This window comes from Lacerta agilis, chromosome 2 (genome assembly GCF_009819535.1).
Source record: "Lacerta agilis isolate rLacAgi1 chromosome 2, rLacAgi1.pri, whole genome shotgun sequence".
NCBI lineage: Eukaryota > Metazoa > Chordata > Lepidosauria > Squamata > Lacertidae > Lacerta > Lacerta agilis.
Genome location: NC_046313.1, coordinates 52,480,164 through 52,498,178, shown reverse-complemented (window position 1 = coordinate 52,498,178; position 18,015 = coordinate 52,480,164). Strand labels below are relative to the sequence as shown.

Genomic DNA, 18,015 nt, shown 5'->3' with positions numbered 1-18,015 from the left:
ATTACAGAAGCTTCTCCTCACCAAAGGAAGCCAGGTGAGTGACTTATTACAAGCCTGCTTTTACTATTGAAATACAAAATGTGAATTAAGGACTATCCAATCACTTCAGCTGGCAGTCTGTATTCTTAATGAAAATTGCCTAGGGCTGATATGTGTTCCTCACACCCACCCTCTCCAAAGCATAAATGAAAGACAAGTTATAAACATAAAACCAAAACCTTTGAAGGCTGTGTCATTGACACTGCCTGGAAAGGAAGTAAACAAGGTTTTGCCAGAGAGCTATGATTAGAATATGAATGCCCCGAAAGACCAGAGACATGTTCCTAGGCAACAGCCAGAATCTGTATTATGGGTTTATAAGAAAGCTCTGTCTCAGACAAGCCGAATTGCAAAACCAAAACAATCCAAAAATGGGAAGATGAAAAGATAATATGTGCTTTGGGAGTTATTTTATGATCCCCCTCCTCTTCTAATATGTTCACAGTTGCTTCTGAGTAGCAGCCAAAAAGGAGACTGCATTACTCAGCCCATTTCTCAAAAATAAATCCTGTAAAACCAATGAGAAAGTCAATGGTGGCCTTACTGTTGTAGTTTTCCATCCGATGCCAAACAAACAATTCTTGTGACTGAAGTAGAAAGAACAGAAGCATCAGTTGTCAATGAAGGCTCAATCAAAGGCCTTGATCCAGCAATCCACAGACTTATTCAGGTGGATCAACTCCTGCACTTGGGAGAGCCCATGGGCGTCACGAGGGGGGGAGTGGTACGCCCTGGTTTCCAGGGGAGCGGTGACACTTGGGGCAGCCCCGCCCCGCTGGCAACCCAAGCAAGCTGCGGAGCGAAGCCGCTCTGCCCCGCGGTCTGTCCGGTGTCCACCCGCTGGCACCGCTATGGGGCTGCCCTGCGCGATCGGGATGGGGAAGCCCCAGGAGCTGGCGCTCGCTTGGTGGGTCGCCACTGGAGCAGCAGCGCCGGCAGGATGGACTGCGTAGTTCATCTCAGCCGGCGCTGCTGCTCCCCGGTGACCAAGCGCCGGCTCCTGGGGCTTCCCCCTCCGTGCTGCTTTAAATGGAAAAAACTACAAGAGAGAGACATTGCACATACTTTTGTAAATCAAGAAAATCTTTAATAAAAATACATTAAAAATGAAAACTCAGGGGGGGGGCTGTCAGCCCCCTCAAATATTTTATTGTGGGGCGGGGTGAAGGTACATCAGACCCTAGGAGTAGACTCCTATGGTGGATACCAAGAAACACGATACTTGCAACATCTGCCATTGATGTTAGCAGCCTTGAGCACCATTTGGTGGAAAGGCGGGATACAAATGCAACAAATAAATAAGATAAACAAACCTAATTCAGCTTGGGCAGGAAAAACAACAACCAGACAACATATCTGAAATTACTGCAGCACATAAATTAATCAAGGAGGGCTTGGAACTGAAAATGATAGTCTTTGACACACTGCACAAAGGAACTAAACCACACAAAAGGGAGAAATGTGTTTGAATCTTTACTAAGACTATAATCAGCTGACTGACCTTTTCTTTATAAGCTACTTTAGACGTGCTGCCTCAGCAAGACCAGACTCACCTACCGGTAATTAGTTTGTTGAGTGAGCCCTAAAGAGCCTTTAGTTATTAAGCCCTTGATTCTCCTGCCTCTTACTCACTGCCCAATAAAAATCTAGTCTCCTGATTTAGGAACGCCACTGCTGTCATTTAAGTGTCCTCTCATTTGACCCCACGTAGGGCCTTTAATTGTAAAAAAGGTGTGCCAGAGCAAGTAAGCAAGCTCTCTAGGCAAAGCTGTATGCCTGGCACACAGGAAACTGCCACATGCCTATCTAGCACTTGTTGTCGATGTGGGGAAAAAAGTCTGGTTCCTTGTGTCTCCATTTTCCTTGAGTGAGGCACAAAATCTCCAGAAACCACAGGAAAGGTGCTGCCTGGCAAGAAAATTTGGGAAATCCTGGTTGCCATTTCTATCAACTGCCTATTTCTGCCTCAGAGGGTGACTTGGGTCTTCCAAACTCCTGGCCAGGTGTCACACTAGTTACCTGCCCAATGTGGCATAGGTTCCAATTGGAAAAAAGGAGCTAGGGGTGTGTGTCAGGCAGGGCCAGCAGACCCATGAGGCAAAGTGAGGCAATTGCCTCAGGCAGCAGGATCCATAGGGGCAGAGGATCCAGCCTCCAAGGAATGCATTGCCAGTGGCAGCGACAGGTGCAGTGTGCTCCTTGGAGGTCAGATCTGCCACCTCCTCAGCAGCACACCCAATGCCACATCTATAGCGATAGGAGGAACTGCTGATCTCTCCCCACGCCTGGGGAGCAAATGGCAGGGGCTGCCCTCTGGGGTCTCCACCTGTGATTCAGACTGGGCCCTTTCCCCCCAACACCATGATAGCCTTTGATTCCCACTTCAACCACCAGGTAAGGTTGATTTGATTCCTCCATTTGTTCCCAATGTTGGTCTTCACTCTCCCCCTTGTTCCTGATATAAATCTTCACTCGTTCTTCTCTGGCAGGAGGCACCATTTCCTGGTTCGCCTCTGGTGCCCGAATGCATTGGGCCATCCTTGGGGATGGGGAGAACCTCAGAACAGCGTGCAGGAGAGGGGCGAGGCATTGTTCTGCCGGCAAGCTGATATGCTTGCGCAGATGGAATATTCCGCACAGCGTAGCGTTCATTCATTTTTATAAAGAACAGCTAGGCTTGTTGGCTTTAAAAGTGAAAAATAGTTGTAAATTCAAATGTCATAATGCACAGTAACTATCTCTGAGATATAGGGCACTCTATAGGATCCATTGATTATTTTACCGGTAAGGAAATCTGTGACTCGGTTAATGTCACTCAGGGTGCCCAATTAGAGCACAGCTGCAGGGCAGAATATTCAGACCACTAAACTGCTGGCATGAATTGCCACTGCAGGCTGCAGTCCCGAGATCAAGAGAATTGTGACATGTCCTCTATTACAGCTTAACTTGCATGCTCTATGACCACCTTCTCATACCCGCAGTTTTGAAGGGGGAAGCATCTCCCATCCATGGCACCAGGTGAAAATGTTCCTCTTCAAGCAAGACTTTGGCTGGTTAAACAATCTATGGTCTTTAAAATGTGTTTGTGGGAGGGGCAGCTATTAGGATATTTGGGTTTTTTGCGCTATTATATTATGTATTTTGTATTTTCGTTTTGCATTTTTATGTTGTAAGCTGCTCTGCGACCTTCAGGTGAAGGGTGGTTAATAAATTTAATAAATAAATATAAATGCAACATACAGTGGTACCTCGGAAGTCGAATGGAATCTGTTCCGCAAGTCTGCCTGACTTCCAAAATGTTCGGAAACCAAGCCAATCAGAAGCTGCGGAAGCCGTGTCGGACATTCGGGTTCCAAAGAACTTTTGCAAACCAGAACACTCACTTCCAGGTTTGCGGCGCTCAGGAGCCAAAACATTCAACTTGCAAGGCGTTCGGGATCCAAGGCATGACCGTACTTTCAGCAGAGTGCAATCGTGGGCCCATCAGAATACAGTTTCAAAAACAGGATATGATATAGTTCTTGAACTGAAAGACTTGCTACAGATGCAGAAAGGCTGCTTCCACTGCTCCCCCCCCCCCCGGGTCCAGGAGGGGAGACAGAACTCATGGAGGAAGGGTGGGTTGCCTTGGCCCTACTCAAGAATCATGGACATGCTAGGCTACATTGGGGTGAGCATGTGCAACACACACAATTTTCTTATTTTAAGAAACCTGCCGGCATCAATAAATATATCATGTTCAGAACTGATTGTGAAGCGAGTACATTTACTGTTGTCAAGCTTTCATAGAGGTGTCAAGAATACCTTTATGCAGGGGTAGGAAGCCTTCACGGTTGTCAAATCAACTTTGTTTTCTATTAGAACTACCAGCAAAAGCCACACGGTTAAAATAAAACAACAACAACAGGGTGCCTCTGACTACATTCCAAGCCTAGGAATATCAGAACTGAACTGAACTGAGGGCACAGTCCTTTCACACAAATATCTATTCCTGGTTAGGTTTCTTCCTTTCAGCAGCCTAATTTAGATTTGGGGGAGGGGGGTTATTCAGTTGTTGCTAATGTTTAAACAGCTGGGAGTCAGGAAAAACCCTTGCTGATCTAATGCAACCCCCTGGAAATATACCAGTAGATCCCAATCTGCTGTGTGGCAACCCCTACCTTAATATACCACCAGGTTTTCATTATATTTTTCATAACAAACCTCATGCATAGTAGCCTGAGCACCTACAAAGGGGAAAGCCCTCTGTCATACCAGCCAAGGACACAAGGGGAAGCCAGTTTCTGCCTTTCAATATGAAAAAGGCTGCAAAGACTGTGCCTATGAGCAAAGAGTTTGAGCACCACTTCCAGACATTGGACTAAGGCACTGGAAAAACTGTATGCCCAGTGGGAAATTAAGGATCTACTCCAGTCCCACAACATCTGCAAAGCAGGAGAGAAACTACTTCAGTCATTCCGCATTTCCTTCTGTGGCACATGCCTCAAACACTCTGATTCTGTTCCAAAGGAATGGCATTGATTTAAATAGGGCTTCTTTGCTTCCTGAATGAAAGGTTTTAACGGCTTAGCAAACTATCCCATCCTGTGGCTCAGTGGGATAATTCAGACCCTGATAAAAAAAGAGTACAGGATTAGGATAAATTGGGTATTTTGTACAGTAATTGGGCAAAAGATACTGTCACTGGTTAAGCAGTCACATCATAATCCAAGCCAGGAGTTGAGAGACAGAAACAGAGACACACAGAGGGGGTGGGGTGGGGAGGGGGGAAGAAGAATAGTTTGAGAACTGCTTCAGAAGGCAGGGTGTGGGTAAGCAGAGCAGAAATATATCTTATAAGAAGGACAGTTGCATGCAGCTACTGTGGAATTTTGGTGGCCTAAAGGCAATGGTTTATATTAATTACATGCAGCTATGTATGCTAATTAGCTGTGGTCCTCTGGCCCACAATGAATTGCCAAATGTGACCTTCATATTGGTAGGCCGTTCAATGGCCCTCTAAAGTTATTACAGCGGCTTGTTCAATGAAAACCAAAGTTCCATTCAATTTGTGCAGCAGAACTCTTTTTGTCAGAAACTAAGTAGGTATCAGCCATTTGATGATGATGATGAAGAAGCTGTTTAAGAATCAGTTCATTCACCATTCAGGAACAAACGCTTTCAAGCACCAAAACCCAGACTGCATCTGTGCTAAGCAACACTCGTAGGCAACTGGAGCAGATGGGAGGGTGGGGGGAACACAGGAAGGGTAACATTCTCTTCAGCTCCTTCATTTGCAAACTGCAGTACAATCCCAGGATGCAGAGCAGGAATGAAGGAGGGAGAATCTTCTGAACAACTTTGCTGTGGTGCTGCTTCTGTTGATCTGGAGTGCATAACACCCATACCTTTCAAGCTTTGTTTCAAGCTTCTGTAACAAACTGTACAACTTTCAAAATGGGTAAACCAGAGGTGGATTTTGGGCAGCGTGACTGGTTCCACTGCACTGGGTACTGAGCCTAGGGGGCGCTCCAGGGTGCCATGACTATGATGTAGTGAAATGAGCAGAAAGGAAGGAGGGAGGCCGGGGGGGGGGACTTTTGACCTCTCACGATGTGCTGCTGAAAAGTGAAAGACCAAAGTCTGCCTCTAGGTAAACAACTTCAGAGTGGGATGTTTATTGACTTCTCTGATTCCCCCCCCCCCACTTCTCCAGTCAATGTATCAACAGAAATTTCATACTCCTCTTGTACCTTTAACTACAGGTATCTGCGGGCAGATCCACACCACACTTTTTAAGCACACTTGAGGCACATTTAAAGCACATGGTTCCCCCCCCCAAAGAATCCTGGGATGTAGCTTGTTAAGGATGCTGGGAACTGTGTCTCTGTGAGGAAAAAACTCCAATTCCCACAATTCCTTGGGGGAAGCCATGTGTTTTAAATGCACACTGAATGTTGCGAAAAGTTGATTCACTAGGAATATGAAGACAGTCAACCTCTTTGCTGGCCTATCAAGCTCACAAGTTCCAACACATTACTTTGCAGTTTCCTTTTCCTTTAAGGGATCACAAACAACAACTCCGTCCTCATATTCTGCTGTACCCATTAGAACAGCAAACATCAAGAGGAAAATCTTTGCTTCTGCTCAGCAAAGCAAGAGCTTTATTAGCGATGCCACTCAGACCTTTTAGAAGCCCTTCTCTGATGCTGACAAAATGGGGTTCTCTGGAAGGCAAAAATGCCTCCTCCTCAACAGTCCCAGCATATTTAGGGAAGGCTATTCAATGGGCTGGGGCTCTTACCAAGCAAGCCGATCTTACATTTCAGCCTCTTTATCTAAATGCTGTTTCTGGACTCACCTTAAAAAGCAAACAATATGTCACTTATCTTTGCTTAGGTATGTGCTGGATTGCTCAATCTCCGACTTCTTCATTGCTAAGCATAGCTGAAGGATGATCAAGGTATTAAAAACTTACGTTGTGAAAGAAATAGCTGCTCAGTCCAGAAACACATGCTCTCCCAGTTGCCCTTCCCATTCATGACAGTGAGAAGTTGATTGCAAGCATGCACACATGGGGAGCTGCCCATCCCATTCATTCATGACGGCAGAGAGCTGCTCTCTCTTTCTCACAATGACAAACAGGACATTTGGTGAGCTTTTAATTTCAATAGCAGGCATGAATGCAAAATTAAAAAAAAAAACCACCTGTATTTGACTATAAAAGAAAAGGACAGTATTGTACACATCAATACAACACCAAAATACAAATTCATATTTCTAACTGGCCATGCTTGGATTACATTACGCCTTAAGTATTTCAAAAACCCTGTGGATTTTTGCATTATACGGTAATATTTTCCTTACCTAAACTAAGGATAGACTCCAAGTTCCTCCAAATTTGGGGAGGAGAGTTTGAATGGGATCCAAAACGCTGTGCATGGCATTTTGTTCATGTACAAGTTTCTTGTGCCCCCTTCTCACTACAGCCCCATGTGATCCTCAAGAAGGTGTCAGGGAACCCCTCCAGAGGAGAACAGCAACACAGTGTAGAAGGATTAAATGGGAGCAGGGAAAACATGAAACTCCCTGTGTGTATAGATTGACATTTATGCAGGTCTCTTTTAACCCTGGCCTTTGTTCCCCTTGGCACAAATTGCAAGAGGTGCTAATTAATATCTCTAGAAGTTCTCTTGCCTGAATCACATATTTACAGCAGTCAAATATATTTGCACTGCCCCCCCCCTGCCAGAATCCTCTCCAATGTTTTCTAAAAGCATTCATGGTAAAACCTGACAGACATCTATAGATCAAAACTATGGTACTCCTTCCCTTCTCTAGACCAGACAAATAAGCCAAAGATAAACAGATCTGGTCAAAACTCTAACCCCTGTCAATGTGTGCACACTGCAAGAATAGCCATCCAAGTATTTGTATAGATGGGTAAGGCTTCAGGAATGACGCTCCCCCACCCTACACAAAGTGAAAGAATGTTGCACTTAATCAGGTTTTTCTGATCTGTTGCTGTATTTATACAAGGCAGCCTAATGTTGAGACAGCACAAGGGAACAAAATTAGGGCTTGCTCTGGTCTAGTTCTCATTAAAGTGGTAAACCTGTCTTGGACCTGGGCCACTTCAGCGGGCAGGCTCTTTATTTATTTACTTTGTTAATGGTTCTTAGAAAAATAACATACAAGGAATAAGACTATACCAGTGCTATTCCCCCTGTCACGTTCAGGGATTTATTTTTATTTTTATTTGGAGGAGCAGTGAAATCTGGGGGCCCTCCCATCTGCAGCCTCAAGTGGCACAGGCCAGATACAGGTATACCAAATTAACTGGGCCTCTTATCACTGCTGCACAGAACACATGTAAGTTGGATCTTGGAGAAGTCATCGAAAAACAGAGGGAAACCATGAAACAAAAAAATGAAAGACATTTCCTCCAGAATGACCTTAAGGATGAGAAAGTTCATGATTTCAGCAGAACAAGAATTCCATTCCCCAAATGAGTACATGCTGGAAAAGATAAACAGCGTCTGGTCTGGAAAATGAAAGGCCACAGTCAGTTCTGTTAGCAAGCCCCTGCTCAGTCGAATTTTCAGGGGAGCTAAAAGCACCCTTCACCACCAGTCTCAAAGCTCTTCGGCAACAGAATAACACAATAATACACATTTGAAAACAAAATATTTCAAATCCTTAAGCAGTTGTTCATTCAAAACTCTTAAGATAAATCCTTGGAAATTTAGAAATTTTCCCCCAAGGCCCACCCTTCCAAGACATTCAAGGTGAGTGGTGTAGAGAGGGTTTATCCATGCAGAACTGTAGGGCAGGTCAGAGAAAAGCAGCAGCCCAAGGTAAGCACTGTGTTCGAGTGGGGACTCGGGTCCAAGACTAAAATACTATCCACTTATCACTGGTGCAAATGGGGAAGATTGGTCCTGCCCTTCATCTCCTGTTCACTCAAGTTCTTTCCCAGGCACAGGTTTAGACAAGTCTGCACTAGAATATAAATAAATACCTCCTGTTGCATCCTAAGACAAAGGTTCTGTATGTACCCTGTATCAATTATGTAAGCCGCCCTGAACATGGCTAATGTGGATTTAATAACTACCTGTGTTGCTGATATTCTGTCGTTTTCCCTTTTAATCTCAATGTCCATTTCATAAGCAGTTCTGAATTTTTTTTGGAGTTAACACACCTGGGATATAAATATATTAAATGAATAAATTAAATAAAACATAGTCATTCAGATGTAGGTGGTATGTGCCTTAAATCCACAGGGCCAAGCAGCAGGAAAAGGGGCCATGAATCCATAAATTCACTCATGCAGTGGTAAACATGATGTGTGCCAGTCTCGTCTCTCTTCTCCCCACCCTAAGTTTAGAGATAGGAAGGGAGCAGTTGAAAGGCCTTGCAAGTTGCATTGCATCAGTCACACTGCGGTTCTAAAGTTCTATGACAACCTGGAAAGTGCTGTGCAACTGTAGGGATGATCCATGTCTGCGCTCCAACTCCATGCTCAAAAAGAGGGCAGAACAGCCTTCAACATCCTAGTGATGCCCAGATGCCTTGATCTACAATTCCCATCTGTCCCTGCCAACACATGCCCTGAATCTGCCCTTGGTAGGAGGTGCCCAAGCACTAAGAAGCATCAGAGAAAAGACAAGACCCGTACCCTTTGTAGGAGAAGTGCAGGATCCCAGCAACCATGGATTTTAATCTTGCTAAGGCACCAGCCTATGCGTGCAGATCCCTTCAGGGAAGCTGTCTGCCCAACAAATTAAATTAGTCGGATGGTGATTGGAGAACAGGCACTTTGGGGACATGACGTATGGCACCTTTCCTAGAGAATATCTAGGGAGGCTCATGTCATCCCAATTCCGTGGTGGTGGTGGGAAATCTAAGAGCACAGCTCTGGCTCAACTCCCTTTTTTGAAAAGGAATTATTTGCCCTATATCCTTTTGTGAGGTAGGAAGCATCCCAAGGTGGCTCCAAGGCAATTCAAAAGGGAAATCACAGCCATCAACTTTCCCACAGCGGTCCTCCACAGAACATTTCACAGTTGTGGTCTGTTATGAAATGAGAGAGAGAGACACATGACCTCTTCTCACACTGTTGCCTCAGCTATTGGTAACATTTCTGAAATGTTTTTCTAACTCCTTTATTTGCCAAGAACACCCTATCATCTCAAGAGCTTTACATCAAACCTCAGCAGCTGAGGGTGAAGCATAAAACCATTAGCACAGGGGGAGGGGGGAGGGATCCCTGCAGAACAAGCCCAGCTCCCCAGATTGTGCCACATCAGCTGTCAGCTTCTTATAATAGTTCCTTCCATTGCATTTTGCATTTAGCAACGTGGGGGTGAGGGGGGTAGAGAGAGGAGAGGGGCTGGCTTGTTTTAAACATAGTGTGGGAAGTGAAGGCAGCTTCCCAAAGAAAAATGAAAAACAACCCCCAAACCCATACAATCTAATGTGGGAGGGAGGTTTAGAAACGTCAACAGTTGACAAGGAAGAGCGACATGCTTCATAAGGGTGTCCAATCCAACAAAAATCTGTTGTGTGTATTAAGGGCCTCAGGCACACAATATAGCCATCTCAAAGTGAAGAACCCATAACAAACAAACCCAGAACAAAATCCCCAATATGAATGATGAATGAAGCGCCAAGAAGGCACTTCACATGTACTCAGAAGGGTCGCCAAATATCCCGAAGCCCAACTATATCCCTGCAGGGCAGAGCTTAAACACAAGTTGCTGGCTCAAGAAAAAAAAATTCTATGCTCCAAGTTGCTCCCATCAAGCTTTAAGGAGAAAGGGAGCAAGATGAGTTGCACAGAAGTGGCAGAGATACACTCTTCATATCACACTTAAAAAAAAATCACACTTAAATTACAATTATTTTTAATAGATGCATTCCACACTTCCAGTTCTGCAACCATGAATAATGGTTTAATAATGAGACCTTAACTACTGGGCGTTGAATCCTTATTCATCAGGATTCCATGTGACATTGGCTTTTAGGTCATGCAGGGTTTCTGTGGGAGTGCTGGGTGTATTGAGAGTCAAATATTATTCCAACCACAGCTTTGGATTCAATGATCACTACTAGTATTTAAAAAGGAAGCTCAGAACTCTCCCATAGAAGCCTGGTTCTGACAATCATTTCTCAGCTTAAACAAGCCAATATATGCACAAGCCCTTTGCTCATGCTCTCTGTCGTTTTGCCACCTTTTCACTCCTTGGCATACACTGCAGCAGTAAGCTGGGAAGTTTTCAACTAACCATACCTTCTCATTCCATCCAAACTGGGAAACTATGGTTACCTGGTTTCGGAACTAGCCAGAGCTTTAAACCAGCTATTGCAATGAAGATGAAAACATTCAAAATGTGAAATCCTAAGTCTGCAGTCCTACACACACTTAACTTGGAGCAAGTCCCGGTGTATAGAAATGTAGGCTTGCAATGTAATCCTCGTAGGGTCAGAGCAGGTGTGCAGTTGTGAAGAAGCAATTCAACCATGTTTTATGAGCACCAAATCAACTTTTTGCCCTTCCTTTTGGCATCACAGGATACGAAAGTGATTTAGCACCTAAATCAAGGTCTGCCAACGTAATGGGCAGCCAAACTGTATGTATGGATGCTAACTTTCTAGTGACTTCCATGGAGGTCCTTAGACCTTGCTTTCAAGTGTGCACAGGAATGCAGCCTTAGATTTCATTTAGTGTATATTGTATATCTTCAGGGACACCAAGTTACCCAGCAGATATTGGTTATCAGCCCTGAGAATGTAACACAACTAAAGAAACCATCTCTGTGCCACTATAGGGCAGAGATTTATATTTTATCCTCTCAACAAACCCCTGTAGGATGGATTAAGTTGAGAGATCGTGACTTGCTCAGGGCCACCTAGCAAGATTCATGGTCGTGCAGGGATGGATGTTCAGTTTGGCTATATCTCTAATTAAATTAGGATTGATCTGCTCTTCCAGAGGCCATCATTGAGGTCACAGGCAAACAGAACACACTGATGCTCCAGCAAAATCTTACATAACAACTGGGGCTGGCAGGGGGTGGGGGGTGGTATTCACATTCCATTGTCTTACACAAACATAACCAGAATTTATGATAGTGAAAAACAAACTGTTTTGAACAATATTTTAAATTTAATTTTCAAAATGCAGAACAATTCCCACAATATATTTCATAATAACCTAACACAGAGCAGCTCCTCTTGCTTGACAGAGGGCCTTTCTAAGGTATTACAATTCAGGGACATGGTGCTTGATGTTCAAACTAGCATTGGTCCTTGGAAAAAGTAATGGGGGGGGGAGCGAAAGCCAGGTTGCTGAATCCAGTATCGCCACAGACACCCAGTTTTGAACCAGAAAATGTTTTCCAAGGATAGACTGTGCAGCACTCAGATAAATGGGACACAGCCCAGTTCATTTCATGCGTTACTTTCTCCCCATAGCCAGAGCTGCATAAGGGCTTGAAACTAATGCAGAATGCTAGAACAGGTCCCAGAACTCAACATTTTTGTTCAGAGATTTGAGAAGGGAAGGAGGAGATGTTAGGGGAGGGGTGCACTCAAACCACGGAGAGAAAGGAATTTCTATATATTATGTTATCTCAAACTATGACAACTTGAGCTTGGGAAGTTAAGCTAGTTCCGATACATGAAAATAAAAGGGGTTGGTCATCACTGTAATTCCTCTTGAATAACTCTACAGTAACATATAAGCTTTTGAACACCGCCAATGGCAACTTTAAAGCTACACAAATCCCATCCAGCTTGGCTTCTGGTAGCAATTATACAGCATATACTGCCCGCACCATTCACCTAATAGAAACGATGTTTTAGATTTATTGACGCCACACAAAAGCAAAAACCTGAGCAGTGCTTACTTTTGTACTTTGTTTTGCATTCTGAGTGGTTCAAACATTATCACGGGAACAATTTTCCTCCAAGCTAATTACTCTCAATAGAAACACAGTAACCACTGAGAGCAAGTTTCTGGCAAGGTTTCAAGGCATTGGCGCTGGAAAGGAATACAAATGACTTGAGCTTGCTGTTTTAGCAAAACCCTCAACTCGGTTTATTTTCATTCCCATTGTATCAATGCCTACATGGATGTGCTTTCAACACTAACAACAAACAACAGAACCTTTAAGTTATTCCTCCCATCAAAAAAAATGGCATTACTACAATTATTTGGCATTTATGCTATAACTAGTGGAATTCCATCATTATGATGGACTGGGGAGGGGGAGGGGGGTCCACGTTGCAGGCACTTCAAGATACGCAATTTGGCTGTGTGCATAGACAGAGGAAATCCCACTAATCTAACAGTGCCTGTTCCAGTATCAAGTTTTGCCCTCCTGCCACGATGTACCCAAGAAGAGCAGTTTATGCTCTTGCGCATAACTGAATGCTTTCATTCTCACTTTGGACTGTCCTCCTCTGTGGACTGTTTCAAATGCTCTCTTTTGCAAACTGCATGCAGACGGCAACCAACAGTACGACATGTACACGTGCATTTCATTGCACACACATGGGCAAGTGCAGTTTCCATACATGTGTGCATGCAATCAGTGAAGTGGACGTGTGATCATCACACGATACTTTTTTCCACTCCCCCCTCCCCCCCCATGCAAGAGCTTTCCATTCAGGAGGAAATGCTGCAAGCCCTGTTGATTCAGGCTGCTGTACCCATCAGATTAACTGGGCTCTTTCTCAACATTCCCACTTTGATTTGCCCCCACACTAAAACTCCACGGAAGGTCCTGATATACCTCTTGTCCTCCTGCATATATAGGCACCACCATTTAGCTCAGCCTACTGGACTGGAGTGTTTGTCTCTTGGGTATATCTTGAGTATGAACGCAATTTCCATCATTCCGCTTGTGGAATGCTCTCCCCAGGGAGGCGCACTGGGTGCCTTTGTGACATATCTTTAGGCACCAGGCAAAAACATTCCTCTTCTCAATCTATGGCCTTTTAAACTGTGTGTGCATGCATGGTTTTATTGTTTTTGTTTGTTACTATGTTATGTATTTTTGTGTTTTTACATTGTATAACCCACCCTGTGATCCTCCGATGAAGGGCAGTATAGAAATGTAATAAAACTCCTTTTAGCACCCATTACAATGCCTCTCTCCTTTTCCACTTCCCCCTATGAGGCATCAACTACCAGGCTGTGTACACACCGTACCTTTAAAGCACATTTGAAGCACATTCTTGCCCTCAAAGATTTCTGGGCACAGGAGTTTGCCCTTCACAGAGTTACAATTCCCAGCAACTCCTAACAAACTTAACCCTTAACAGTGCCAGCAGCAGTGCACAAGCTCAACTGCCATAAATAACAGGCGCAGTTGCACTACAGATTTTGCACATGCAAATGTCACCTCACACCACCAATCGGTTTTGAATGTTCCACTGACTACCTTATTAACAAGGCTTCCGGCTAGTGGGATGGCTGCTATGCAGCCATCTGAAAGACGCCTCTGAATATTACCCTACATTCATTTAAAGAATTTGCATCTTCAGAAAATCCCAGTGCAGGAGTTAGCCAACCCTGAGTCGGTTCCTTTCATGACACAGAGTTCCACTTGACTTATGCCATAGGCTGCAACACAATAAATAAACCTCCAGATGGCCAGGGAAAATGCTTTCGTGAATTAACACAAGTTAAAAGCCAGGAAGGAAACAATATAATTGTTCAAATGAGCAGTTAGAAACCCATAGATGCAAGGCAGTATCAGATCGTTTTAACTAACCTGTGCCTCATAGAGTGCAATGAGATTATACAATGTATACGGTTATATGTACACATTGTATACATAAGGGCAGCTGTATATTTTGTAATTGTTTCATTTCTTCTTAACAGGAGGTTCCTGCAGACCCAACATAAATATACAAAACACTTCCCAAACTTTCCATCTGACATTTCAAACACACTACGAGGCACAGTCTTAGTTTGTGCCTCATAAATGTGCATTTAAATGATGTTGCCATTCAGAGACACCCACAGTGTTGGCTTAGAAAGCCATTCCTTGGCTTCTGTCTTGTTTAGATGCCAACATTTACACAATTAAGGATTTGCAATGGCCAGAGACATCTGGCAACTCAAACAAAACATTGGCTGTGTTCTAGACAGGATAATGGCACACACAGAGGTTTGACAATCAGCCTTCAAAAAAAAATTATTCTGAAAGAAAAAAAATGTTGTTTGTTTTAGCAAGCATACTAAGGCATACATACAACTAGTATATCCCAGGGTTTTATGGGGAAATAGATCTCTCATTCTTTCATAGAGCTAGATAAAAAGTGCCTGAAAGAGACAGCACAGAGTGGTTAAATGCATAATGGACATGAAATTTCATTCATTCATTCATATTGCACCAATGCATATCACAGACTTGAGGAATTCAAGGCTGATAGAGGGTTGAACTATTACCTGAACTGTGTTTGCATACTCTCACATCGAAGATAATGTGATATATGTGTGTGCAGTGTCAACGGCACAAATGGGAATTCCAACAGACAATTCACATTTCCATAATCAACTTATGTCAATAGGAAGATATACTATTCAGCTTCAGTAGAAATGGTAGGTTCAGGCCCGTAATTATAGCTGCACATCACTACTGGAGTAAAAGCAGGGTTTGAAATTAGCAGGCTGCCAGGTGCATTTCGCACCTAAAGATTATCTGTTTGCGAGCACCTCAAAAAGTCTGGGTGCCATTTTTTGCACCTGGCTGACACTCAAGGATTACTGAAATATATGTGCTTTGTAGTATCAAAGTATATGTTAAGGATAGGCAATATGTTCAGAGCACAGTAGAGTGTTTTGAAAACTGAAGTATGGTACCAATATTTTTTATTGTGAGCACCAAATTAAACATGTATTAACAATTTGTTAAAAATGTGATATTAACAATATGTCACTTATGTGAATTCATGCTTATAAAATATAAATAAAAAGTGTTGCTGCCCCCCCCCCAACGGCAACTAGACATTCTGTTTTGGCATCCACAACCCAGGTCCCAGGAGCCATTTGGCTCCTAGCTTTTCTCTCCCAGTTTCTAACACAGAGTAAAAGCCACTAGCAAACAGAAAAGCTCACTTTTGCTTCTCTCTATTATGCACTGCAAGTTTCGAGTTGCTTAAGTAATCGCAGCAATATATTGGCAGCCAACTATGTGGGTACTTCTGCAGAGCAACTGACCTCCCCGCCCAAGGATACCTGTGGTCCTCCTGAGGTAGCTGGACTCGAACTCCCATAAGCCCTGGTCATGAGCCAGGATAGCAGGGTTTTTTGTTTTTGTTTTTTAAAAAGCATATCTGGAGGGCCAAAGGTTTCCCACTCCATCAGGATTAAATGCACCAAGAAGAATCTCCTTTGGGCGACAGCTGGTTCAGAATGAAAGAGGCTCATCTCTTTGAGTTCCTGCACACAACATCCACAAGAAACAGCCCTTGTTTTCAGTGCGACTTGCTCATAGGTGAGCAGTGGGAATAGAGTCCATGCAGACATGCACAGGATCGAGCTGCAAGGAGGCTTTTTTGAATTGCAGCTGCTGTTTCCATTCCTGAAGGCCAGCTGCCCATCTCCTGCCGCAGAGCCTAAAGAAATACTGCAGGGCAGGGCAAAAAGCCCATCGGAATGGGAAGATCCCCGACAACTCGGAAAGAGAAAGTCGGCTGGTGGGTCTTATCCGACTACCTACGACAGTCCACTCCTTGGGTGCAGGCCACATGTATTAAACTGCGGCGGCGGCAGCCTTGGCGCCTGGCGCAGCTGTACAAAACCCCTGGAGGATTTCCTCCCCCCCCCGAGGCTGCAACCCTACCCAGAAATAAGCCCCACTGAATTCGGAGGGGCTTACCCCCAGGTAAGAGTGGTAGGAAACGCAGCCTTAGCCCCCACACTCCCAGAGTCGCGCTCACTGAGGACTACAGGTCCCCCACCACCACCACTCCAGTCCCTCCATCGCCATCTATCCTGGCAGAAAGGCACAAGCCCCCCCCCCCCCGGACAAACGCGTGTTTCGTGGCGGGGCTGGCAATCTAGTGAGTAAGTGACAACACGCCTGCCTGCTGGAGAGTGCGCCGAGGCGCGCAGCCTCTTCTGCAGAAGGCGGCGACTCCCTTCCCCGGGAGATCCCTGATGCCCCAAGCTCAGCCTAGTTCAGACGGGCAGCCCTGGCGCGGCCCGGAGTCCTGTCCCTAAACTCCCCTGCGGCGAGCCCTTTCCCACAGCGCAGCCCTCGCCAGCCGGGGTCTCTAAAGCTCTTCTCCCGCGCGCTTGGAGGGAGCGACGTGCGCACGGCGCCCCTACCCTCCTCGCTAGAGACGCGGCTGCTGCGGCTGCTACTCACAGAGAAGCGCTCCAGATCCGTCGCAGCCATGGCAGGGAGATCCAGGGGCCGAAGGGCGAAGGGGTTCCTCCTCCTGGGGATCTAGTAAGCCGTCTCGCCGGGAACCTGCTCCTCTCCTCCGCCCTGGGCTGAGGCAACTGAATGAATCCAATATGGCCACTTCCTGGAAACTCCCCCTTCTCCGGCTGGGGAGAACGCGGGACGCCGCCCTCGCCCGGGGCGCCGCGGTGCGGCGAGGAGCTGGCGGAACCGGGGAGCCCGCTCGTCCCACGGAGCCTCGACGCCCAGCCCGTCCGGCAGGAGAACGCCCCGCGAGTAGGAAGGGGGAAGGCGGCGGCGCTGGCGAACCGCAGCTGCCCGGCGTGCACGGTCCGGAGAAGGATGCTGGGAGTTGTAGTCCGGGGCTTGATTGGGTCGCTGCGTTTTTCGGGCGGAATTCGGTGAGGCTGGAGAGAAGCTGCGCAGCGTCGAGAAACGGCGACGCAGCGTCGAGGTAGAGTTTTCCTTCCAAGCGCTTCCCAGGTATCAGCGCAGAGATCATTGCCGCCTAACCTATCTCACAGGATTGTTGTGGGGGTAGCACGGGCAGAGCGAGAAGCATGAGACCCCCGGGTATAGGGTGGTATATATAGTCAATAAACAGTAGTAATAATAATGTAGTCCGCCTTGAGCTCCTTGGAAGAAAAGGTGGGCTACAAAGGCAATAAAGAAAGAAACGCATAAAACAACCTGTAAGCACCTTGATAATATGCTCCTTTCTCTATCTTGCTGGGAGGGGAAGAGTGGCTTGTCTATAACCCTAACACCATCCACTCCAACCAGATGTCCTTTAGATATTGTTAGATCACACAGCTCCCAGCATCACTCAGCATTGGCAATTTTGGCTGCGACTGGTGGGAAGTGGAGGACCAAATCATCCTGGAGGGTCACTTGGAGCACAAAACCTATGATGTTTCCTAGGAAGAAAGCAGCACTGGATTTATCACACCGGGTGGTTCCCCTGCACCAGGCGCTGAGCTGTGGGGGCGCAAAATTGAGAAGATCCATTTTGGGTGCCAGATTTTGGGCTCTCTCATGGCACCATATTATCAAAGATTACCAAAGCCCACCC

The 18,015-nt window shown here is 45.4% G+C and overlaps 1 protein-coding gene across 2 annotated transcripts in view; it reads right to left on the bottom strand.

Annotated features, from left to right (window-relative positions):
* Window positions 1-17,229, bottom strand: part of SEPTIN8 (septin 8) — a 47,560-nt gene extending 30,331 nt beyond the window's left edge. The window contains exon 1 of one of the 2 annotated variants that reach the window (XM_033140046.1): window positions 16,905-17,229. In XM_033140046.1, the coding sequence (XP_032995937.1) occupies window positions 16,905-16,934 (30 nt within the window). In that variant the 5' untranslated portion in view covers window positions 16,935-17,229. The remainder of the gene's footprint in view (window positions 1-16,904) is intronic. The other variant, XM_033140047.1, reaches the window with a different exon arrangement.
* Between the last annotated feature and the right edge of the window lie 786 nt (window positions 17,230-18,015).